Source organism: Buteo buteo, chromosome 11 (assembly GCF_964188355.1).
Source record: "Buteo buteo chromosome 11, bButBut1.hap1.1, whole genome shotgun sequence".
Lineage (NCBI taxonomy): Eukaryota > Metazoa > Chordata > Aves > Accipitriformes > Accipitridae > Buteo > Buteo buteo.
The window spans coordinates 19,870,910-19,897,536 of NC_134181.1; the positions used below are offsets into that span (position 1 = coordinate 19,870,910).

A 26,627-nucleotide genomic window follows, 5' to 3' on the forward strand; every position below is an offset into this window, starting at 1 on the left:
ACAGCAATATTAGTAGAATGTGTTTGGGTGAATTTGATATGTTTATACCTACTGTAAAGCTCCTCAGCTGGCAGTGTAGGGTATGTCTTCTATGTCTTACTTCCCATTTTGCAGAATGAGGCAATAATAACACTCTTCTTATCTATTTAGTCTGAAAGCTGTTTGTGCAGAGTCTGTCTCCAGGCATGAGCGTAACAAGTTTTTGCTACAAGAGAGTCTTGAACTCATGTGTTTTCTAAGCACTAGTATGAGACAAATAAAAATGTTTATCTCCTTCACAGCCATTTTAAGTTCCCTTCAGCCTGTATCAGTTTCTCGTCAAGACCCTGATTCACGGAAGAATACGGTCATCGAGATAACAAAGCGGGCATTATCAAGAGGCCAGTGGCCACAGGTAATAAATATGCTACTAGTCTTCTGTCAAGTATTCATATTCCATATTCATTGTGCATCATAATATCATGAGTGCCCAGCTGAATAGGATTCTATTGATGTACAAAATTGAAGTCAGCTCTCAGGTATATAACTGGTTTAGGAAAGGAAGATGAGAGGCTGGTTCCCAGAAAGAGTTTTCTTGTGACAAATGGGTCGGTTAAAATCCATCCAGTAACAACTGCTGTTCCAAATGCAGATGCTCTTGACTTTCTCTTTTCCCTATTCAAGTCTTAACATACTGTCTTCAGTGTAGCAGATGACTTGCATTGGTGTATGTGAATGAGTACTCTCAAGCTAGCTCTTGCATGAGAAGCTATGTTGCAAAGCTGTGCTCATAACAGTTAGGGGATGAGCAGTTGATGAGATGGGTAACCCAGGCTGTCCAAGCTCCAGCATGAACAGTACTTAAGCTTAAAATATCGATTTCACATGTGGAGAAAAGCTGAGATGAAGCTCAGTACACTCTTTAGGTTAATAATGCACTAAACCCAAGACTTAGATTAGTCTAAATTGTGGAAAGATTTTAACATGGAAGCTGATTCTGCACAGTTTTTCCCATGGTCATTCCTCAGCAGCAAGTCACTGTTGCGCTTCTAGGCCTTGGATGGCTTTCCATCCTGAAGAGCTAATGGGGCAGGGTTTGCTCAAGAGGAAGAAGAGTGTTGAGGCAGCAACTCTGCTGCTTTTGCAACAGGCAGAGGGCTGGGATGGAAATCCGCATCCTTTGCAAGCAGAAAGACCTGGAGTGGTTGTGAACCTACTGACATCTCATTTGGCAGTGCCTCTCTGCTTTCTTCTGTTGCATTGACTCTGGTCTCATGCTGCCTTCAGATACTACGAATACAGTATCATTGCCATGCTGCTGGACAAATACAGTCAGTGATAGAAGACCTTTCTCCAGAGATACCCTGTGCAGATTTGTGTATAAACTCATGCTTTGTGATTTGAATTATTTCTTGACTTGGTTTCTTAGGGGTTAATTTACTTAAAATAAAAACTCAAAGAAGTGACTGGTTCAGTAGCTAAAGTCACAAGGTCTCTTTAGTCAGAGTTGGATACTCCCTACATGACTGAGAAAAGTTACCTTTTCCTTCACTTTTGTTCCAGTGAATGGCTCTTGAGGAAAATTAAGAGAGGCAAGTGAAGATAATAGACTTCAGTAGCAGGTATCTCTATGACAGCTAGACCTGAATACACTGCTCTACTTGCTGAATAGTCTCTAGAAAGAGAGAACATTCACGTAGGGAAGACCAACACTTGCCACTTTTTTTGAAATGGCATTATTTAGACACTTCATGCATCATTTTTACTTAGCAAGCACCTTACAAAAAGCTTTTTAGTTAATGTTTAGGCTACTTTAATTTGAGTCATAAATGCATTTTTCTAAGCTGCCATAAATACTTTTAAAACCTTCATTATTTTTTTCAGTTTGTCAGTTATATGGAGGATTTTAAATATGCAAAGCTAGGAAGGCTTTTTTTTTTTTTTTAAATACTGTGCTTACAAACTACTCTGATGCTTGCAATTTGCTAAACTGTTATGGATGAAGTGATTCCAGCAAAGCCCTGGTAGACCTAACCTCTGCTGAAAATAGCATGGGGAGGAAAGGGGAATTGGCTCTACAGCAATACTGCACTTGGGATAAAAACTAGATATGTATCATGGCATAAATAGTCTATGAGTCAGGTAATCTGGGAATCTCCAAGACTAAGTCAGCAGCATAACTGGGGGTGACACTGGGTGATTCCTAGTCCTGTGCCCTGGCCACACCTTCCTCCTGCTCTGTTTTTTTTGCGAAACTTGACCACAAGATGATGTCTGTCATATTCTCTTAAGAGTGCATGGGCTGCATTCTCTTAGCACAACAGAAAAGAAAGAGTAGCTGGATTCCCTGTTCCTTCCTCCTAAAACCAGAACACAACAGGCAGGGCAATGCTTGTGCTTATTAATAGCATGAGGTTCTGATAAGTGCTTCTCCCAACCCTGTATCAAAACGAAGGGGAAGGAGGGAGTGATTATTTACTTTTCAGTCAGTCACTAATACGTTTTCTGTGGCTTATGACATACGGTAAGCAGAAACATATCCATTTTTGTGTCCATAGCACCAGTGAACTATTTCTGATTATAGAATGCGTAGTGAAGGACTGACTGTAAATCGGTATGTGCAGCTGTCTCTATCACACCTTAGTACAGCCTGTGTCTCTTGGGTGTGACCTAATGATGCCCTCTTTCATCTAGCCTTGACCTGTTCATTTGGACTGAAGTGGGAGCACACCTTGAACACTATTTTGACCCAGACCAGTTCTTGTACTGAGGTTTTTTTGGAATGCTTCTTATGATCCTATAGTGATATGAGAAACACAGATCCTCCTTATATTCCATAGGGGGCTGGATTCAGTGTGTCACATTGCAGCTCACTGCGCATCTAATGAAGTATCTTTCAGACACTAATTCAGAAACCTTCTGGGTATTTGGTGTGTCTGAGTAATTCAGGTTCAGAGGCTGTGTAGTGATATGTAATGCGTTCAGAGCTCTGCATCACAGATGCATATGCTCTCTCTGCCTTTTGTTGCTACCCCTCAAGCTGTGATCTTCTCATCTCACTCATGTTGATAGCACCTGTGCCAGTAAACGCTCAAGAACCTTATGCACTTCATGTCAGCCCAGACTCTTGATGGTTATACACCCAGCAGTTCAATAAGGAGCTGCTGGCAGAGGAACAATTCTCCTATCATTACCAACACTAAACATTTCAAGTGAAACACTTAAAGCCTTTTGTACCGTATTTCTGAACTGATAAAGGCCTTTCCCCTGAAATTCTCTCTTACAAAGCATTTGTTTCCAAATCAAGATGGATCAGGTTAATACTACTGTGAGCATCCTTCACTTATTTGTTCATTTCCTTTTGAAACAGTAATGATATTCTTGTGATGCAGTGTAATATGTCACAGAGCTTGCATAAAAAGTCAGCCTTTATGTAACTGATGCTGAAGTATAATCTTTTTATGAAATGTGTGTATATATGTATTTCTTTCTCTTTAAATCCAAGATACTGATTTTCCCAGAAGGCACCTGCACAAACCGATCTTGCCTGATCACATTTAAACAAGGTGAGAGGTTTTGTCGCATCGTTGTTGGAAAATAAGGTGTGAAATATTAATTTGGTAGTTCTGGTAAGGCCTATACTTCTGCAGGTACCTCATCCACAACAGCACTGTAGTAATGTCTGATATCATTACAGTTTCAGTGGTGCTAAACCCAATATTTTATACTAGTCAGTTTACTTTTCTGATTTTTGGTATTTTGTAGGATGCAAAATACCTATGATGTATATGGTTAGTTGGTTGGGTTTTTTTCTGGGTACAGTTTTAATCTAATTTATTTATCCTGAATTGACTGTGATTATTATGAGATGAACTACCGAAATACATGCTACTTATGATGTTCTTTTAGCTCAACTTACAGTCGTGCCATCTTAGATTCCTGTAAATTTTGCCATGCAAGACCTAGCAACCAAGTTAAAAAATCTCTTTGCATAGTGCTTAGCAAGGCAGGCCGAGAGATTATTTTTAACACAGAAAGGTACTTGATAGCATCACTGATCATTAGATTGTTGTGCTGCACTTCAGTTAAAGCCCCGTTGCTCTCCTTTCTTACTGTTGTACAGTGCCTTGGGTAGCAAAGGTACAAAAACAGTACTACATGCTCAGATCCATATCACTTATGAAGATAATCAGAACAGAAAAGGGTTCAGGAAATCCTCAACAGCCTTGTGAGCATCTAATCCTTTGAAATGAATGCCAATCAATGGGGAGATAATACATAGAAAACGAGTTTGAACAATCTAGGAATGTTAGGCAGCTTTCTCCTTGAAATGGAGACTAACTCTTTTTTGTCCTGACATCTTGCTAGTTGTGCTGCTGATTTAAAAACAAACAAACAAACAACACAGAAAACCTACAACAATAAGAACACTTCCCATTTCTTCTCACATTTTTAAAAATTTCTCCTTCTAGATACCATGTCTTACATGAATCACTTAAAACTCCCAACTGCTGTATTAAGCTTAGTCTTAATAATCAATTCCAATGTGTGGTTGCAGGTGCCTTTGTTCCACGAGTCCCTGTACAACCTGTGTTGCTCCGATACCCCAACAAGCTGGTAAGCAGAACATTCTTCTATCACTAACTAGTAATACAGAAGTCAAAATCCTGACTTAAACGGTACCTACGATAAATATTTTGCCTTGTCACTGAAGAATCTATTGTCCTGAGCTTTAGCATTGGAGCAGCCAGGCTTCCCCAGTGTCACCATGGTGTAGTTGCTATTCTGATTGTAAAAAATTACTGCTGGGCTTCTTAGCTATAGTTAAAGTAAGAGAGAGCATAGGAAAGTATTGCAGCGGAAGTTAGAAACTTCCTGCAAAGCCACAGAGCCTGTACTTTGAAGTCTAAAATGCACACAACTTCTCTACTAGTCACCATTTTTTGTTTAAGCTCAAAACACTCTTACTGCAAAGGGGCTTGCAAAGTTTTGGAACAAAAGCAAAGCTAAGCCATGCAGTACCTCCAACACCCCCTCCTTCAGGAGCCTCAGGAGGGCAGCTTTGCAGATGGTTCTTTTCCTGCAACTTTCCCATGTTATGCAGAGTAAATGTTTACACTTTCTGCCATGTATAGGGGCACAGACATATGGCTCTGCTTCACTGACAGGTGTAATGCTGGGACATGAGTCTAGCAACTTGTTAACTTTCTTTTTAATTACCTGGTCATCCAACAAATCCAGAAAAGACCAAACTTTTCATTTCTAATGGTTTTTAATATTAAAAACCAGTGATTGTTATTGTTGTTGTTATTTACAAAGAATCCTTTGTAAAATCTTTTTACAGATCAATTTCAAAAATTAAGGGAACAACTAAAGGGGATTGGTATTGCATTTCACTGAAAGGATTTAAGGATCTGAAGTATACATTGTAAAAATTATATATAAGTAGTAATAAACATAAAATAAGGAAAAAAATATCAAAAAAAACCCAAAGAAAAAGCATGACAGATTACCTGTGCAGAAATGTCCTTAAAAACTAAATCAAACATATTTATGAGGGTGCCCTTCTAAAGGAACTGGTAAAGTCCTCTGAAAAATTCTTACTAGATTTTTTTTTTCCAACCTCTGTTGTTTGGATCAGAATGAATGATTTAAAATATCTAAGTAACTATATAACTTTTGTTCCCAATTGTTGATATTATCAAAAGTCTGCCATACTTATTTCCAAATTTTTAAGGCAAGGAATCCTAGTCACCCTGACACCTTTATTTATTTTCACTACAGGACTATAAAACCATCTTCTATACTGTAACTTATCTGCTCTCTGACTTTCATCTGGTTTTGTCATACATTTCTGTGTTTTATTTTTCTCCTTAGGATACTGTGACCTGGACATGGCAGGGCTATTCATTGTAAGTTTCTTAATCCTACTGAAAATTACATATTGAATTTTTTTCCCCCATTGCTAAACAGTCTGCCAAACAGATTCAACTAAGCCAAGACACATGCTCTTCTAGATCTGTTTTTATGAGGGGGAACTACTTGGTGATAATGCTGTCATGCAGTAGATTTCATATCTGAGTGGCTAGAGAAAGGGTTTGCAAGTGGGGAAGCATTATTTCCAGCTCTGCCACCATTTTGTTTAATTTTCTCCTATGTTTTGCACATTACACTAGAGCAAAACAAGTATTTGAAATTCTTTTTCTTGGGGAAACAATAATAGTCATTAAAATCCATAGCTGTTTACAGTTTCCTACATGGTATACAAACAAGAAAAAATGTTCTTTTATCCCCTCTGTTTATTCATTCCTCCATCTCATTTGAAGAAGATGGGCAAAACAAGTATTAATTTTCCCCACCTTTCCCCATTCAAACATTGAGGATTCTTCTTTAGATTTTTATTTTCGCCTGACTCAACAAAAGCAATTGTTTTGAGATCCCAGTGAAGAGGCTATATATATAGATATAGATACAGATAGTATCTGGCATTGAAATAATGAAAAATATTTCAATAAACAAGTTAGGCAGTGCGTCTATGTTTATTTCTCAACACAGGTGGCCTTCTAATATGCTAAAATATTTTATTAAAGTATTAGAAATCCTTTACAGGTGCACCGAAAATATGTCTGGAAAATACTTTTCACCTTATAAACATTCATTAAAATGTGGATTTGCAGAATCCATATACCACATTTTCATGTGGAATATGTAGTGTGTCTAAGTACAGCAGTACTGATTTACTGACTAAAATTTTTAAGGCAACTAATTCTGAAACATGTCTGAACTGGTGGAGCAGATCATAAGCACCTTCTAAGCTATCATTAGTTAATCCTAGCACCTGCATACTTGTGGAATGGACATTATGAAAGCTGACCTAGATGAAAATGTCCATCTCGGTTTCCCAAGCATTTTTTGGCTATTATTATTCCTGCTGTTACAGTTATCAGCATACTGAGAGTAACAAACATTGCAAATTCAGTAGCATACTGCAGATTTCTCCTATGAAGGATTTATGCTGGAAGATTGAAAAGGAGCTATGTCTTCAGTTATGACAGTTGGTGTAGGAATAGGTGAAGAAAGAAATGAAATCAGAGGTATTCCTGTGGAAGGGAGGAGGCTGCCCAGTCACTAAAAATTGAGAAATGCTCTAAGCCTGGTGGCTGAATGATGAAGGCTCAAATTGAAACCTATGAAAAGATGAAAGAAACAGCTTGGCAAAATCATGAGAAGGCATGGATGGGGTAGAATCTAGAGATTCTTAACAAAAACAACTGGATCCGGAAGAAGAACATCCCCCGTGCAAACCTGCAGATCACAAAATGCAGAACTGTCACACTCTTTGTAAAACTTCCTGGATATTGTGGCCAGGATAGGACAGTACCAGTCTCCTCCTCAGAAACGTCCTGACCCAGTTTCTGCTTTCACTTACTACTTCTTTCTTACTTCTGTGCCTTACTGGGAGGAATACCTAATGTTACGTGTTAGAAAATCAAGTGTTAAGAGTGGATTCCTGCAGAAAGTAGAAGGAATCCCTTAGCTGTTCTCCTGCCTTTTCCTTTTCTTTTTTTTATTTTGTCCGAAACAAGAACAGAAGAAAGATTGCTTGAAGGTTTTCTATTATAATTTACCTGATTTAAAGTAAAGAGCAAATGTGCATTTCTGCTTAAAAATCACAGTGAAAAGAACAAGTCAGAAGTGGAAGTGATTATGCTTACCCTCTTTCACAGTTTCTTCCTCCCCCTTCCTGTTGATACTAAAATTTTTGACTTTTTCTAAAAGCACTGAAGGTCCCGAACATACTGACACTTCATTAACACATTTGTGGAAACGCTACTATGATTTGCAAACTGGCTAGCAAATACTAACAAATCCTTGCTTCAATTCTGCAGAAGGAAGTTACTGGTCCCCTTTTGCAGATGACAGAATAAAAGATAAAGCTAATTCTCAGAACCAAAGCTCTTAAAGCGTTAAAATCCAGTATGTATTCACCTCTTTAAAGATGAAGTAACATATATAAATTTTGCTGGCCAAAGAAGTGTATAGTATTGTTAATATGCATGACAACAGACAACAAGTTGCCTGCCCAGTGAGCAAGAAGCAGCTATATGCAGAAGCCCTGTAGAAAAAATGTTGAAAGCAACATTTCAGAAAACTTCATTGCAAGGTACTTAAAAACCTCACCCAATATTGGCTGTGTTTTTGTCAATGCTTTAAAAAGTTTCATCTACTGATGTGCAAATACTTTGTTTTTCAGTAAGTAAAATGTATTTTTCTTCCTCTTCCTCTTTGCCTGCAGAAAAGAGCTGTGCGTAATGACGGTGTGTCAGCTCTTCACAAGAGTAGAAGTTGAGGTAAGAATTAGAAATATTTTTGTACTAAGATACAGCAACCAGGGAATTTATACTTTAATATAAATGCATTATTCATATTATCAGTCAGTTATTCACATTATCAGTCACTGTTAGTGAACAATAAACAAATGTCTCAGAAACAAGAACAGAATCACGGTGAGTAATATATTTAGATTTGTTGTCCATATCTGTGTATCACTTAATCTAATGATTTCCTAAAAGCAAGCTGTCAGAAATGCCTTTATTTTTAAAGCATTGTAAAATCATTGCTAATTATCACCACATGCATTTTACAGATGTTAAAACTAAGAATTATAATACGTTCTGTTAAAGGTAACAGCTTCTTTCTTTCTTCATACTACTTACAATTACCAATATGGTCTTTGTTGCGAAACAATGAAATTAATTTTAAGGGAGCACCTTGTTACTGTATAGTACATGCAGTAGACACATTTATAGAAGGTGTACTAAAGAGCAAATTCTCCTAATTTTGTACGGAAGCACATACCTATGTAATTTATCTATGTGGGAGCAAGGAATAGCTAATGGAGCCCTTCCAGTAGAATGTTTATTTTCCCCTACTTCAGAAAAGAACTCAAACTTGCCTGTTAGAAAATAAATTTCATGTTCCAAAAGATGAAACTGAAACATGAAAAAATATGCAGCTTTCACAGCAGCATGTGACCTCAAAGCAGAACTAATTTCTTAGCATCAATGCAAAAGATATTCCATTTTATAAAGAGAAGGGCCAGATTTACCAGGGGAAGGAGGGAATCAGACTACTTCTTTTAAGAGTAGACATTTCTGTTGCTGTCCCATACTGTGAGCAAGTAGCCTCTCCACTCGCATGAGTCTTGCACTGCCTCTACTAACTGCACATGAACAGTGATGTACTCCTGTAGTCCAAGGGAGTATGTGCATGCATGTCTAGTCATATTCTAAAAAACTGTAGATATTGAAGATGAAACAGTGAACCTGGCAGTGAGTTTTAGGGCTGCAAAAGACACAGCATTTGGCAAATTCTGTATGAAGAGAGACTAGGTCAAAAGTAGATCAGAGAAGTATTTTTGCTACCAGAAGAGCTGTGAAGAATTTTTCTTAGAAGGACTGCAATTTGACAGGGAAGGTATACTTACTAGTCTTCATCAGATAAGCAGCTGGGTGTCTTTGAGAGCATGCGTGCCACCTCAGGAGGCCAAGAAACCAAATTCTTCATCCCCAGCTGTGGTTTCTGGCAAACTGGTTTTCTGAATAATTGTAGGTTTTTTGAAGGGGACGGAGGTGTTGTTTAATCTGCCAGAGATTTAGGTTGCTGTCTGAGCAAGACCTTAGCCTCAAACGATGTAATGACTGCTTTCAAGACCGTGACCCGTGTTTGCATAGATAAACTTCTCAGAGTTACGACTTCATCTCAACCATTGATGACACAGTTTTCTGTGTCTGTACGATGTGCCTGCACTTCCTTGATTTAAGAGTTAGGTGACTTCTGAAGGGGAGTTGTAATAAGCAGGGATGTATTTCAGATGTTGAACAGAGCTGGCAACTGCTTACAGAAAGAATGAAATCTCAAACCTTCATGTAAACAGCTAGATCCCTGCTGTCCTTACAGGGGAGAAAACTTTTAGCTATAAACAGAAAATTGTTATGGCTATTTGACAGGTAACCTATTCCATAAACTTACTGGTTTTGATCATAAAAAGCATAGAGGCAGCATTCCTTAAAAACAAACATAAAAAGGCTGTTCAGGATGGACTGCGTTTATATGGGACAGTTACCGCTATATTAGTGCATCACCAACAACTGCAATGTAACCAAAGAAACATATTGACACATAATTAGCCACTGTGTCTTCCAATGAACCATGAGCAACACCTTATACTTACCCTAGAATTGCTGTATTCCAGGATATAAGGGCAAGATTGCAGGGTGGGGAGTAGCAGAACTCAGATGAATTATAAACATAACTGAGAAAAGGCATGGTAAACAGAGCTGCAAGCAAACACTGTAGACTGAAGTAGAAAGAACAGAATACTCCTCCACACACACACTACTTTGCAAACAAACAGATGCTCATTCATGCCATGTTAGATAATAATTCATCTATAGTACATTTTTAGTGTAATGCTATTTCAACTTCTTACATATTAACATTGAATGAATCCTCAACAGTAAATGTATTGCCATTTAGATATCTGGGGTGTTTTCTAGGTTTGGGAGGAGAGGCAGTTGATTTGTTGGGGTTTTTTACTCTCTGCTTGGAGTTCCAAAATTTTACAGTATTTGTATCCAGTTAGTGCTCTACTTAACAATTCAGAACTAAGATTCCTTAACATTTTTTATCATGGAGGAAAAACTTACAGGAAACTTATCAGTCACATGCTGACAGATACAACTAACAGGTACGAGGTGGGATTGCAGGGTGTACTTAAAAACATTAAAAATCTTACATACACTATTCCAATATATATAATCACTTAAAAAGGATCTTTGAAAAGGAATGTACAGTATTTCAGACTCACATTCTTACTAATGTAGCATTTAATTTTCTAATTAAGTATTCATTTATTATACTTTCCTTCTTCGGGGGTTTGATTTTTCATATTGAAGCAGCTTCTACGAACCTTTAAGAAGTAGTTTTGGACTAAATCTCGTCTGTGTGGCTAGTGCAGAAGAGCCAGAGTGGTTTCTAAGGCGGTTGAGACCTCTAGTGTCCAGTTCCTTCATTGCATGGCTAATTATTTTTTTTCTCCTGTTTTTCCCCCATTCCAAACAGTAACAAGAAATTGTTCATGTTGCTAATAAAGTGGCGACTATTGAATTGATTGGATAACTTATCTCTTTCAGTTTCTGCCTGTTCATGTCCCTACCGAGGAAGAAAAGAATGATCCCATTCTTTTTGCCAACAGAGTCCGACAAACTATGGCAACGTATGTGCTCAATCATGAATAAAATCTTTGAGAACTTTTATATCCAGCAATTCCATATATATCCTAGCCATAAAGTAGAATTTAGTCAAGTCCCAGGTGCTATGTATAGGAATTGCTCTAGATTTTCACTAAGAGGTGTCAAATTCCTATACTAAACCACCCTGATTGTTTTTATATGGAGCATAAAGAAGGTTGTCTTACATTGGAACATAGTATGTTCAATTCATGGAAAGCTGGAATAAATTGTTCCCGTATTTGCTTGGCAAGAATAAGTGGGTGGTTTGTTCTCCAGTGTTACTAGGCTACATTTACAAGACTGTAAATCTTAAGACATCATGACACTGCCATAATGTAGTTTCACAGTATGGTTTCACAGTTTAACAGAATGGCACATATTGCTTTATCCTACTTGGAGCAGTGCAAGAATGAATTATCATTTGTTTTGTACATTAGCATTAAAGCCAAACTGAGACAGAGAAGGGAAACAGTCAACGAAAAGTAATTTTAATATAAGAAACTGATTTTTCTTTTTCCTTAATTTTGTTTCAGTGCTTTGAATGTGCCAGTCACTGACCACACTTTTGAAGACTGCAGACTGATGATTTCAGCAGGACAGCTGACTCTACCCATGGAAGCTGGGCTGGTGGAATTCACCAAAATTAGCAAGAAACTCAAGTAAGGGAAGTTTAGCTGTTGGTAGCATAATTACTGCAGTGCTGCAGGTGTTGATGGCCATCTACAAAAGGATAAATTACCTGACAACTGACTTGGCCATGTGTAATACAGTGTACTTATGTATACAGCTTACATACGTAAACTATATGGAAATCAGAGATGAGGAAAATCCCAGTAAGAACCAATCCTGGGTAACTTTTGTGGGCAGTGTTACAAGAGGGAAAATGCATTTTTCTAATCTTCTATGGATTTATCTCACCAAAAGGTGAGGAAGATAGAGCAGTACCTATTTTAGGCACTTGATGGTAGTCTTGGTGCCCAATTTAAATTGCTTTTGTGGAGGTGCACAGGCAGTGTGTGGTAGGAAGTAATAAACCTTCTTTCCAGCCTGAGACTTCAGCCAGAGGCTTACTGTTCGTAGTTGTACTGTGCAGCCATGCTTTGCTAGTGGTGTCAACTTCTTCTGTCTGGATACAGTAGAATTTGATGACTGAACCACTTAATCATACAGTAACTCCATCAAATAACTTGGCATGGCTGTCGTCAAATCTGAAGTACGTGCACAGTAAATCTTGACTTAGTACATATGTGCTGTATATCCATTTATAGAACTCTGTCTGGAACAATCTTCAATAGTTACCTGGTAATCCTAATTATTCTTACTGTGGTGCAGTGGTGTATTTCTGCAGAGAGATAAGATACTTCTCAGGTTGTAGTGATACTAGCATTTGGGTAGAGAGTTAGCTAATCAAGCTGAGATCTATCCCCTTCTGTTAAGGAAATATTCTCCCTAGAGCATGATGCAGCAAAATAATGCTGCACCTGAATTTATGGTAATGAAAAGCTCTCTGCTCGACTAGCCTCGTAACTGGACAGATGATTCTAGGTTTAGGAAGTTACTCTAAGGAAATCTGATATATCCAAGCATAGAACTGCCTGCTTTTAATATTAATAACCAGGGGGAGCCATCCTTAATTGCTGATTTCATATACAATATCAGGCTGGAAGTAACAGCATTTCTAATGCTGTACACACATGCTCTGTTTGGCTATTACTTATCTTTTAACACTGTAATAACTCCTACTGAAATTCCCATCTGTCCAAGATCTGCTGCATAGAAATATCTCCTCTCCCTCATGTTTGCATAGCCTAAAATGGAATCATGTCAGAGAGCAGTTGGATACCTTTGCTGCTATTGCAAGTGCTTCCAAAGGGGGAAGAATTGGAATTGAGGAGTTTGCAGAGTACTTGAAGCTTCCGATTTCAGATGTCCTCAAAGAGCTGTTTCTACTCTTTGACAGGGTGAGTAGTTGGTTAACTGACTTGTTGACAATGTTTTGTTAAAAATCACATCCCTAAAGGATATTTAATTCATTGTGTCCAGCTTAGTAAATGCTTCTTCGTTAGCAATTCCTGTAGGAAAGATAAGTGACTCTTATAGTTTCCTTCTTAAGTTTCGATGGAAAAAGGTTGGTCAGTTTGTAGCTTGTGAGAAGACAGCCATCTCTTGGACCAAGTTGCTGCACCACCATCAGATGATAATCTTCATGCTGGTAATGGCTGAATATTTCCTTTTGCCTACCCCAGATTTTGAGCTTATGTACACTCTGACAGCTTAATTAACTGATATAGTTGTAAGCAGATAATTTAAGGCAGATTGAAGGTGACTAGAGTGTATGTTCCTGCTGTGTTTGTGAAGGGTGCTATGAGACATTACAAGGACTCCTCTTGCCTATATCCTGCCATAAAGGAGGCTATGCGTTAATCTGATCATTTAGGCTTTCCCCCATAGTCAGTGGTGATCTCTCCCATTTTCTGCTTCTCTCTGAAGATGAGAAAAATTGCTCTGTGGATGCGCCCCTCTGACTATACCAGAAGCATCAGTGACTAAGCATAGCATAGAATTCATCTTACTTCTAGGCCTGCAATATGTGCTACAGTGCAAGCAGCATGTTATACTGCAAGTGCGTATGAACTGGAGTTTGTTTCTGATCATAGGAGCTCTCCCAGCTCAGCATCACTCTTCCTGATCAAGTTAGTTTCAACGGTACACCTGTCCTTGGGAGGTCATTGCATTGTATATGCTGATTAAAACTGTTTCAGGATTTTTCCAGATAAAAAGGTTTTACAAGCTCTAAAATAGAGAAGAGTCAAATGTATTTCCTTAATTGCTGAATGCATTGAAGCTGTAGCAGAGCTAGGTACTCACGCTTTCTTCATTCTTGCCTCCCCATCTTAGACCATTGGCTCCTATGAACATGTAGTCTGAGTCCTGAGGCACAGTACGTACAATAGAAATATGGTGTGGCAACCAAAATAATTAAGGGCAACCAAGACTCCTTTCACTTTCCCTGTCTGGCACAATAGTATCAGTGACTAGAATTAGCAATGTAATGCTCAATTCACTAAAAAGTTGAAGGCATAAAAGATTGCAAGAACAGACAAGACTCTAGTAAGCTTTTGCTGCATTCATCTTTAAGGAGATCAGCTTAAACTGAGAAACAGACATACTAATGTGGCAGGGCTTTTTTCAAATTGCTTCAGTTATGAGCACAGGTATTTTGAGACTTCTGCTCTGTGGCAGCCTCGTTATTTTTTTTTTCTAAAAAGATTCCTCAAATCACATAAAGCTAACTATACAAAGAAGAAAAAAATAGAGGCGTATCAAAAATTGGCAGAAGCTACTGAGACCTGAGATAACTCTGGCAGCTGCAGACATGCACAGAGACAGGGAAGTCTAAGCACGCAGATAAGCCGCATTTTGCCCACGCCCAGCTCAGACACAGCACGGCTTCGGAGAGTTACAGAAGCACTGGATCTCTGAGGAACAACAACTTTCAAAAAATCTTCGCCATGTTCCTTGCTAAAGCTTTGCTGAGTGGAGGAAGTGGTAGTGGTCGTGGAGGGAGCCTTGCACGTGGCCTTGGAGGTCTCCTAACAGGAGGTGGACACAGAGGGAATCTTGGAGGACTTGTTGGAGGTCTTGTCAATCTTATAAGTGAAGCAGCAGCTCAGTATAATCCAGAGCCACCTCCACCTCCTCACCATCATTTTACGAATGTGGAAGCTTATGAGAGTGAGGAGATCAGGCAGTTTCGTCGCCTTTTTGTCCAGCTGGCTGGAGATGATATGGAAGTGTGTGCCACTGAGCTAAGGGACATCCTGAACAAGGTTGTTTCCAGACATCAAGACTTGAAGACAGATGGCTTCAGCTTAGACACATGCCGTAGCATGGTAGCCGTCATGGACAGTGATACAAATGGCAAACTGGGCTTTGAAGAGTTTAAGTATCTGTGGAACAACATCAAGAAATGGCAGTGTGTATACAAGCAGTATGATACTTATCAGTCAGGCACTGTTGGGAGAGCTCAGCTGCCAGATGCCTTGAAGGCTGCAGGGTTCCACCTGAACGAACAACTCTGCCAGGTAATCGTGCGCAGATATGCCGATGAGGACGGTAGCATGGATTTCAACAACTTCATTAGCTGCTTGGTACGACTGGACAGCATGTTCCGGGCCTTCAAGTCCTTGGACCGAGATGGAAGCGGACAGATCAAAATGACCATTGAAGACTGGCTGCAGCTGACCATGTATTCGTGAAGGTATAGCAGAGAAGAATAAGCTTCGTCTGGAAGATATACGTGGAAGACTACAATCCTATGCTATAGAACTGTATTCTTTTCCTTGTTCTAAGGCAAATGTAGCTAGTGGCAGATAGCTCAGCTTAAAGTATTGTGATTCCTCTTGTGCATGCATTAGTCTGCTTTTCTGAAGGGTTTGTGTAAGTTGTCAGTTGGACAGCTGCATAAGTCTGTCTTGGAGAACTATCTCTAGACTCTGAAATGAGGGAATATGTTGAAGGATCAAAGCTTAGTTATTCACATAAAGTGGCTTGTATATGAGTATATTATATAAAAAGCTCGTAAGTTTGGCGTTGATGTTACTGTTTCGATTTGTCAGCATTCGCTAAGCTGGAATAAAGCTGTTTGCCTGAAGGCAATTGCTAGTAAAGAGTGTTGTGCAGTTATTTCTAACAAGGGGAAAAACATGAGAGTTGCAATAGCTATAATGATCAATGAATTTACATAATCATATTTAATTTCCTTCCTACTTCTGCTTTTTCACGCTTGCCTGCTGAAGCAAAACCTGAGTGGTATTGTCAGTTCTACCTGCTGGCCAGGACAAAATTGAAGACTTATATAAGGCTACTTTTACAACTTTTTTCTCCTTTGTACAATTGTATTAACTAGTCTTTTCTCTCTTTCCTTCAAGCCTTATTATAGTTATAATGAAAACAACTTAAAATACTACATTTATATTTAGAGAAGCTTGCTGTAATAATGCAGTCACATAGCAGACAGACAGCCAAAATCAACCTCTGGCTATCTGAGTTAAATTTTATCAGGGTGCAGTGTCCCACTCAAGCTAGTTATGCAGTTCTGTCTAAGATGTCAACTTTTGAGTAAAAGAACAAGGAATGAAATGAACTGTCAAAGGTACATTTCTTGGAATTAAGGATTACATAGTTGATGAAAACAGCTCTTGCACTGCAATGTAACAAGGCAGATTTCTCAGCAGGGCTCTGCTGCTTTAAAAGAAAATTGTCTAGGGTGTGTGCTAGCTGACTGGAATGCGAAAGATGAGTTGAGTAGCACAGCCTGTGCACTACATGCAGTCTCCAGATGTAAGAGTGCACATGCCCCTGCCCCTCCCCAGAGAGACATCAGTGACTAATTGAGAAACACCTCACAATATCTGCAGGGCATCTGAATGCTAATGGAGTACTGTGGTTTGGTTTTGTTTCTAAATTTCCATAGCTTTGATTTCTGAATCCTGCAGTTACACTTGGCAAATAGTACTTTCCAAACTGATGAAATATCTTCCCTGCTATACTTGCAGAAGCCTTTTACTTGCAACTTAGGAAAAAGTAACTTAGAACTTTTGCCCAGGCTTTTTTCCTCCTGCACTTTGTTTAATACTAAGCTGGGTGACACAAACAGTAAAAACATTCGTATTGGCCCAGACTGTGATGAAAGAGGTCAGTTTCTTCCTAATGGCATTCACCCCCTTCCCAGTTATTCAATGGAAAAGCACACAGTTATCCACAGTGGCATTTGGGCTCTGAGTAATAGAAAAGTGAGCATGAGGGAAAGTGTGGTATCTCCAGGTGTGCACCATCCTGCCAGGTTTGTTTCAGAATTTCCCTTTCTGACTAGTTAGAACTTGCATGTAGCAACAGGCGGTGGAAATTTTGGAGTTACAGCAATAGCCTCTTAAATGATGAGCCTGGATATGAACACGAGAGGCGCATCTGCAGTTCCTCCCCAAAAGGTCCAGTTGTAGCTTCTCTGTGGTAGCCCCATAAGTGACTCAGGGTTTACTGAGCTAAACGTGAATGACTAGCACACACATACAAACTTGATTTTCCCATTGCCTTACATAGTGAGAAAAAAGTTTTGAGGCAGTAGTACTTCAAACTTTATTGACTGCATCTGTCTTGCAGTGCTTGTGCAATTCTAGATGGAGACTGCTTATGAGAATGCAAACTTTATTGTTTCCCAAAGTGTAAGATTTACTGTATTATATAAAAAAACAACAACAAAACCCTAGTTACCATAGCATGCTATACTGGAAATAGTAGCAGAAAACTAGTGTCCTTAAAGAAAACAAGGGCTGTTGAGGTTACACTGTTTTGATTATTTTATGTAACATAAATACAAATATCTAAATATTGATGTTCTGCTTTGCTACTGAGAGAATTGGAGCTCAGCTCACATGTTGCTTCCTTAAAATACTCTTGGCTGCAAACACAGCTAGGTATGTGTAGAAAGACTACTGCAAGTGCTTGCTTGCAGCACTGCTACACAAACACTAAAGGTTTTCCCGCATTTTCAGTTTAACTCCCATCTATTTTTCCAGGCAACAACCCCATCACTTCTCCTTAACCAAAATGCCAGAGCATTTGGAAGTTAGCCAGCATCCTAGGGTTTAGCAGAGCTAGTCACAACATGAACTTGCAAGTATAGTAACTTTATTTCCCACTCAAATGGCTGGAGTCCTGCGTATCAGATTGCGCTCAGTTTTGATACTGCGTTTTAGCACTTTAATGAAAGTATTATGACCCTTATTAGCTCTTGTCATTTTTCCATGTGCAGCCACAGCTGTGTTAACTTATTTAAGAAGCTGTTTTTTAATGAGACTGTTTTATTTAAAGTTTATTTTCCAATTCTTTTCCTGTGATACATACTCTTAACTTCAAAAATAAATTTAAAAAAATACTCTAATCGCATCAAACAATCCTTTGCTAAGGATACAGTCTATAAAGCTGTCCAAAAATAATATTCCATGGAATTTGAACAATGATTGTCTACACTCTTGCTTCAGTTGTTTTAAGAGTTTAGGTTTATAATGATACATTTTAAAGTTGTATCTATTATTTCTATTATGAGAACTATGATGTAGCCAAAATATTTTAAGTCAAACACTGCAATACAAGAGCACAGATTTGTAAATAAAACAGCACTTATGAGAGAAAGTTGTCCTTTTATAATGATTAAAAACTGTCAAAAGTTATATCCCTTAGACACACATGAAAGTAACTTAAAGACTCTTCATATCTTTGCTAAAAACTTTGCCTAAAATTCACAGGATTTTAAAGAACAAGATGTTCAAAGGTTGCATGTCTTCAAAAAAGATTGGTTAGACCATCAATATAAAGAAAATAACAGTTGTCTGTGCAAAACAGTCCTGAATTGGTTTTGAAGGCTAAATAAAATTGTATCTTAGCAGTTTTAAATCCTGTCAAATATATAGTTTGATAAAGAAAAGTTAGTGCTGAACACATTATTATACATCTTAAAACTTGAATTCAGTAACAGAAGTCCCTATTTCATAGAACCTAAGATTTTCAAAGTGCTCTGCAGAGCAGCCTTAGCATTTCTCCACTGGCAAGCTCCATATTCCACTATTCACCGGCAAAAAACAAGAACAGAAAGGTTGCGGTTGGTATGCTCAAGTGGGCATTAGAAGTTGGTAGGAGAGCCAGAAATAGAATCTAGATCTGGCTGTTCACTAGATTTACCCAGGAGACCACCCCTCTCTCGCTTGGCTGAAAAGTTTTATGCTGTTCTCAGACTTAGGGAGTCCACTTTTTAAAAAATCTCATTCTTCTTGAAATGTACAACACATTATCCACAAAGGGAACTCCACTTTACACTTCTGTTTGCTTTTAAAATGTTTTTGATGAATGCCCTTATTGTGAATGTTCCAAACTATGAGCTACCAGTCATCTCTACTATGCTTTCATTAACTACTCTGTGGCCCATCACCAAACACTTATATGGCTTTTCCCCAGACGGGATGTTTCCTAAAACCCTCAAGAAACTTGCAGTGTGGTCACAGTAACACTATTGACTTAAGCATATATTTCAACAGGCATCTGCCATTTTAACTATCTGCAGATATAATCAACTTAAACAGAATTAATCATGAATCCCATCAAAGGAAGCTTCAGATGTTTTGCTGATGTAGCTTTGTAGTTAACACATTGAAATAAATGTTCGTTCACATCAAAACTGGAATTACCAGAGAGGCTGTTACAATGAATTCATTGCATTTCTGGCTTGAAAGGTAGGACAGTGTATTGGCTTCAAAATAGCATGTAGGGCAATGCATTTGCTTCAAGGAAGGGCTTAAGATAGACCACGTAGATTTACTGCATCATCAGGCTGTACTTTTGCTGACATATATTTTATTGCTGAAGGTTCTTAGGAAGAATTAACTCTAGGCAACAGCCTCACACCATTGGCCTGTTTATTCTAGGATGTTGCATTGGTCTCTGAACTTTAGGAATTTCCAGGGGTACATGAACTGTTACAGTTACCTTAAACACACCTATTCCAATTCTTGTTAGAGGCTTTTAGAGGGTCATGTACTAAAGAAAAACTTTTTAAGTCATTTTAAATCTTTTTTTGTTTGGGTGTTTTTAAGATAGAAATTGATACCCAGTTTCCAGCTATTGAAAATATGTAGCTACTTCAGCCCTAGTATTACATATATTTAGCCAGCTGTTAGTATTTTTTCCAGGAAGAACAAACACCTCTAGTGTTGTAAACTGTCTTAGTGCATGTTGTATAGCTGATTTACACAACAGCTTTTAAAGTGATTTGCAATATTAACTATATAACTACTGCCATGCCTATTTTGGTTACAGAATGGAGATGGCACCATCGACTTCAGAGAATATGTAATCGGCTTGTCTATTCTTTGTAACCCAGCCAACACAGAAGAGACTATTCGGATGGCATTTAAGGTAAGTTCAATTTAGTGTAAAGCTACAAACGTGACAAATCAAGACTGACTGCAGATCTGTTAGCTTTCAAATCATAAGTTTATAGCTTCAATCTGTTATGCAAATGTGAGTAATACTCTTAAACCAATTGACATTTAAGAGTGTGAAGGGGAGGGGGAGAATTGCAGGCTTCAGCTTCATAGAAAAGGGTTTTAAAAGCCATGTGAAGGCACTAATGAGTATGTAACCTGGCAGGCTAACTCCAAAAATGATTCAGCAGCACTTGCAGTTTTTTTGCCTGAGGTTTTTTCTGCTATGATCCTTCAATGTCACGAGTAGACAATAGGTGGAGCAATATCCTCTTGCGGGTCAAGCACTCAGTAGAATCACTGCTGTTAGCAAAAAAGGGAGAAAAAAAATCAAGAGGGGCTATTCAGGACTGGGACATCCAAAATTGGGCTACATCTAAGATGATCTATTGGCTTGTACTATAGTGTCCTGATAGTACAAGCGGTCAAGGAGCAGTAGCTCCTTTCAGGTCTTAGGTACAAGCAGGCAATATGTGACCCAGGGATGCCCAGGTTGTGAATCCCTGAATAGGAAAATGGTCGAGTGACTTCTTTCTTAGTAGATTTTTGACACAGATTCATTATTTTACACACTGATCTGTTCTTATGAACCATATTGAACAATATATTGAGATATGGATCATGTTCCTCTTAAACTGGATACTTTTTAGTACTGATGCGTACATACTCAAGAGGTACCAGAATTTTTATGGCAATCCGTTATATCCACTGGCTGCTTTACAGATAAGCACTACAGCTGTTCAAAGTGATTTGTGCTTTTTCAGGGATGTTTTATCACTACAGATTCCTATGAAGAAGCAAGCCTAGCAGCTATTGTTGCTGTTTTATTGTTTTGTTTTCTAGACTCTACTCTTCAGTATCTTAACAGTTGCGCTGATTATGAAATTAGTAATTTAATTCCCAGTTTCAGCGGGAAATGACTGGTTCAGCTGGTAAAAGTCTGTTTCAGTCTGAAATGGAACTATGGGTTTCCTTTTGCTACCTGTTTTCTCTACCACTAAATGTACTTTCCTTGGCAATGGGAAAGTTTGCCTGTAGTAAGTACTTAAGAATTACAGCCATCCATCCCTTTTATTTCTCAAGGGGTTGCTTCATAGCAGATGCTTACTGTCACTGTGCTGGGAAGCATGGGATAATCAGTGTACATCTACTGCCTACATTCCAGTCACCAAAATTCCTTGTTAATTACAATAATTCCTTAGTGGGTGACAGATCACATATACTAAAATTTAGGTACTTTGTGTCAGAGCATAAACTATGGCAAGTTTAATTTGATGGCAGATGTGCCATAACTTAATGAAAATGAAGGCTAAAACCTAAGATGTTCCAGTATAGAGCAGCCAAATCCAGTAGACCCTTAGCATAGCTCACAGTGATAATTAACATAAACCTTTGTTTATGTTTTGTTTTTATCAGTTTTGTATGGGTTTTATTACTGAACTAATGCTGTGAGGTTGGTTTGTTGTTGCAGGTTTGCTACATACTTTACCTATTAGAGAATATTCTAATCCCAGCTATAGCATGTACATTGCTTTGCTAGGTGTCTGCTTAGTCTTATTCTAGAGAAAAAACATAAAATCTTTTGCAAGAGAAAGTAGCTGAGATGCAACCAGTCTCTTCAAATCCCAGGCACTGTTTGCAGATCATCTCTTGAATACTAGAAACCTAATATGGGTGGATAATGTGCACAGAAGGTTCATAGGCAAACTGATGCTAAAGTATTTCTGCATTTGATGTCTTTTCCAGCTCTTTGACATGGATGAGGATGGCACTATAAGGGAAGATGAGTTTGCTTGTATCATTCAGTCAGCTCTGGGGGTGCCTGACCTTGATGTTTCTATGCTCTTTAAAGAAATAGATGCAGATGAAACCGGGAAGCTGTCCTATGGTAAGTAACATCCTTTTGTAACAAAGAGCACTCTGATAGTCATATTGACAGTAGGAGTTCCCTACCTTTTTTCTCCCTGAAATTGTCTGATGGTTCTCATACCCTGTTTCTGGGGTAAACTGTTGAAGCACAGACCTAGATACTTTGTGTGGTATGCCTGAGATGCTTCAGAGGAAAGTTAACTGGCAATCAGCTTCAGTAAAAGGAGCAGGCACTGAAATTTTCTTTGATTCTCTTGCTGCACTATCGTATCCATGTTTTTTGTATTTTTCAGAGGAGTTCAAGGACTTTGCACTCAAGCATCCAGAATATGCCAAGTTGTTTACTACATACCTAGAGCTACAGAGATACCAGTTAGATATGTTGGAGGAGGATGACACTGAGTCACCTGAAGTCAAACACAGTCCAGTTAGAAAGAGTACAGTTCCAGTCTCAGAAACAACACCAATTCCAAGAAATAAAGTCTGTCCTGAAGGCAATGAAGAGTGTAACTCAAGTACCTCTGACAAAAAGGATGACTGAGAAGAGTTAAAGAATTCAGCTCTTGAATTCTACAGGATTTTTTTCCCTAGCTATTCATGAGCACAATTGATATAAAATAGAGATGGAAGTTAAAATTTAAAAAAAAAAAAGTTTACTTTCATATCAGGAGGAGTCATTCCTGTTTGAGTCTAAGGGAACCACTGTAACTATTCTATCCTTGATGTCAGTATCACAATACTGGGAATGTTGTTCACTGTCTTCCAAGTTTATGCTTCCACAAAAGTAACAGATGTGCTAAGAGAGGCAAGAGGCTCCGGCACTGCAGAATGGAGACTGAGGCGTAAAAACAAGTGGAATTTTTGGTGCTGCTCAATTCCTTTACATCCCCAACATGTCTTAAGGGGAAAAAATGATGCCAGAGTGTTTTAGTTTGCAGTATCCCTTAGCCTTTCTCAAGTTTCTGAGAGACACAAATGAGTTACAAGAAGCTCAGAGTTGAAGCTGGTGTTTTCTTTCAGCTGTCCTTAGATTTCCTTAACTACTTGTGAACTATAAAGCCTAAGCTTCTGAACCAGACATGCTGATTCACTGATGTTAACAGAAACAGCTTTAGGCTTAAAGGCTAGTTAAAGATGGAAATGGCTGCACTTCTAACAACAAAAAACTAATTGGAATTCCAAGATAGCAGCTCACAGTCTACAGGAAAATGCAGACAATAAGACCCAAGAATTAATGGACTATTTCAAAATAAATAGAATGTTGTTTACAGTAACAACTGTTCAGGATCACATTAGGAGGAACATTTCAAACTTCAGCATATTTTTATTCTAGTAATTATCAACAGAGGAATGTGACCTTGCTCTGCAAAACTTAAAAGGCAAATACGCTGTCAAGCCATAGTTCTAGTAGTTAGTATCTCCTCTAAAGTTGTCTCCTAGAAACGATGCTTGCATTACTGTGCCATTACTCAATGTGTTCTTAGGGTTTGATTCAAAACCAAGCTCTTTCTAGTCAATGGTTTGAGTATGTTTTGCCTCAGTCCCCTCTAGTGCACTGGAAATTGGGCCTTCACCTTTTTCCATCCTTCATCTGAATGCACTTTATGCAATATTTAAAATATATAGGTATTTATGCAAATACTTCTAAATAAAAACTTGGAAGGGGTGGAGTGACAGGGTATTTTCAAATTAAAACTGAGATGAGCAAAGCCTAGAATGTCTAGTACCAAAAATAACCAATTTTCAGCAGGTGTTCATATGTGAAATGGTAACCTCTGCCTCTGAAGTTACTGCTTGCACTGTCTGGCTGCAAGCTTATTGCCATATTTAATCTTTCTGTGTTAATAATTGTGCCTATCCTGATGTTTCATGTGCTTAAAATAAATCTATATTTTTAAAAGACTTCACTTGAACAGCTAAGTCTTTAGTACAGTGGGAAGGGTACTCTGTCTACCTTATGGGGCTGGTGGGACTTCCAGGAAATCATTCTTATGATGTTTTACCTTGATAAACACAATGCAACCTGAAGTTGGCATTTTTAGTTCTCAGTGTGATGGCACTTTTCTTCGTGGTAAGGCTAGAAAAGTAGGACAGGACCGATGCTCTTCGAAAGAGTTACTTCTGTCGACTGCCTCAGCAAGATGGGATATGATACAAAGAAGATTTGCAGATATGTGGAGTGATACTACCATTTTCTGATGGAAAATAAGGCATCACCATTTACAGGTAAATGAGTGACCTCAACCACAGCTCAGAAGTAACAGTCATGGCTTTGTGTAATATAAACATTAGGAGAGGATTTTCTTTCACTTTAGAGAAGGAGAAGCAGGAGTTACCCTAACCTGGCTGTACAGTTAGCTGGAATACATGTTCATTTCTTGGCAAGGATGCTTCTACCTAGCATGTTAACCGAAGTCCTCAGCTTTTCAACCAGCGGTAATCTTTTCAAAGACGACTTCTATTCCAACGAGTAAGAAAAAGATGGGTGGGCAAAGATGACAAAGACAGCCACTTCAAGGTCTTGGAAGGCCAAGGGTGCCTTATGCATGCTCCTGTTGAATCCAGACACATTCAACAACTGGAACACTATTGTGCTCAATAGCGTAGCATATTTAGGACTAGTGATTTCATAAAAACCTTCAAGTCACACAAGCTCTTTGCAATTAAGCTAAAAATATTGTGTATATAAATCTACATATCCCGATAGTTTAAGGAGGAAAGGCCACAAATGGTTTGGTATGTAGCAGTGATTCAACTATGCTCTGAAAAGGAATCAGCTAAACGTTAGAGACACTAACTCAATATACACACATCTGCTTGATGTGCAGGAAGGGAATACATTAATTTCTAGGCATCATTGTGCTTCAGGGAGCTTTTAAAAGGACCAAACTAAAAGCAGTCTGCAATAAACGGGCATTACATTAAGTGGCAGGGCAGGAACTAAACAGAAGGAGAAGGTTAAAAATATTAAACAGAAAATGGTTCTCAATCAGGCATTGAGGGATGACACCTTTCTGCCTGTGACTTCCAGAGGTGCGAGTTCTTAAGTCTACAGGCTGCTTAAGGATCATTTTGAGTCCTGCACAGTAGAGCTAGTAGAAAGGTATATTTGGTCCCATGTCACCGTAGGAAATATCATTTATTTAATCAGTACTTCTCTGTCATGCTGTAACATGGATTTGATGATAAATCCTTCACAGATACCAAAAAAAGACACTGTACATAGAAACTCCAGCAATCTTAACTGGACAAGGGTGAGAATCAGACGAGGACAAGTCTATTACAAGAGAAAAACACAACTAATTCTCAAGAACAGAGGCCCATGGGCTGCTGTTTTTCATATTTTCTGATAACTATGTACCTACACTATGAATAAATCTCATTTACATTTTTTAAAAGCTAGGCTCCTGTTTCTGAACACACAAAAGCCAGTGGCAGGTCACCTAGAAAAGTGGACCTTCCTGGTTCACCCTGGAACAAGGAAGATATTAATACTGTAAATCCTGATCAATTTGTTTAAGAAAGGTGAATCAACAGGGTCTCGACTGACCACACCAGAGGTTGATTTCTGAGGGAAAGATCTTCTGATCCAAGGAAATTAAAACTGTATTTTTGCTCTTCCTTTGCTGTATCAGTGGCACTGCCTAAAGAAATGCAGAAGTAGAGATAACACATCCAGGCTTCATGTCAGATCATACTGCTAAACTGCCAAAATCACCTAATTCCTGGCTGGCTGCTGTCCCATCAGTAGAACTATGAGGAGCAGTAACACTTCAATGGAAAGCATCCAAAAATGGATCTCCTATTTTCACAGTCAGAAACTGTGCAGCATCAGTGAGAGGTACCAAGCCAGGCAGGGGCTGCTGCTTCTGAGCTTTTGTACTCATTTACATCAGAACAAGTTAGGTGCCAAATCATATTCCCACAATGTTCCTGTGGGTGTTACCTCCTCTTCCTCATCAGCTTGCTCCCTAACTTGGAGGGGGGGCAAGGAAGTTCAGTGATTCCCAAATGGTTTGCAAGGGAAATTTTGCAAGACACCTGTGTGCTCTACCCATATAACCTCTCTCAAGAACCCAGCAGGACTAAGAGCCCTGGGAGGCCAAAGGAGGGTCATGTTGTCTAACAGGTCTGATGACCGTTCATAGGACTGCTGCACAGGGTAAGGGCTGCTTGGCCTCATCTGTCATCTACCTAGCAATTCCCATCTAAAACAAAGTGTTCCCTGGGTATCAGAAGTCTGAGAAACATTTGTTGAGATCTTTTTTTCTACAGTGGTCAGCACACCAGGGCCTTGTTCCTGGGTAATTCCTCAGGCCCTATGCCAGTGCAAATAAATACACCACTGTGCCTGAGTGGGCTTCTGGTGGTGTTTCCGTAGGTGCCAAGGGCTACTCAGAATGCATGGATGTGGAAAATCAGGGCCTGAAGTTTAGAAACTGAATGT

The 26,627-nt window shown here is 38.7% G+C and overlaps 2 protein-coding genes across 2 annotated transcripts in view; both read left to right on the forward strand.

The window, feature by feature from the left end:
* The window catches only part of LPCAT2 (lysophosphatidylcholine acyltransferase 2), a 33,641-nt gene extending 9,559 nt beyond the window's left edge, over positions 1-24,082 (forward strand). Inside the window, 11 exon segments of the mRNA XM_075040274.1 lie at positions 282-394; positions 3,485-3,545; positions 4,538-4,596; positions 5,857-5,891; positions 8,276-8,330; positions 11,175-11,257; positions 11,807-11,932; positions 13,081-13,234; positions 20,145-20,243; positions 22,058-22,199; positions 22,474-24,082. Coding sequence (XP_074896375.1) covers positions 282-394; positions 3,485-3,545; positions 4,538-4,596; positions 5,857-5,891; positions 8,276-8,330; positions 11,175-11,257; positions 11,807-11,932; positions 13,081-13,234; positions 20,145-20,243; positions 22,058-22,199; positions 22,474-22,721 — 1,175 coding nt within the window. The 3' untranslated portion in view covers positions 22,722-24,082.
* Positions 13,659-15,943, forward strand: CAPNS2 (calpain small subunit 2). Its single transcript, XM_075040275.1, has one exon. It carries the CDS (start codon positions 14,786-14,788, stop codon positions 15,530-15,532), a length of 747 nt encoding a protein of 248 aa, XP_074896376.1. The 5' UTR covers positions 13,659-14,785; the 3' UTR covers positions 15,533-15,943.
* Positions 24,083-26,627: the final 2,545 nt, after the last annotated feature.

Coding starts and splice junctions, on each gene's coding strand:
- CAPNS2 (XM_075040275.1), top strand. CDS start 14,786: ATGTTCCTTGCTAAAGCTTTGCTGAGTGGAGGAAGTGGTAGTGGTCGT.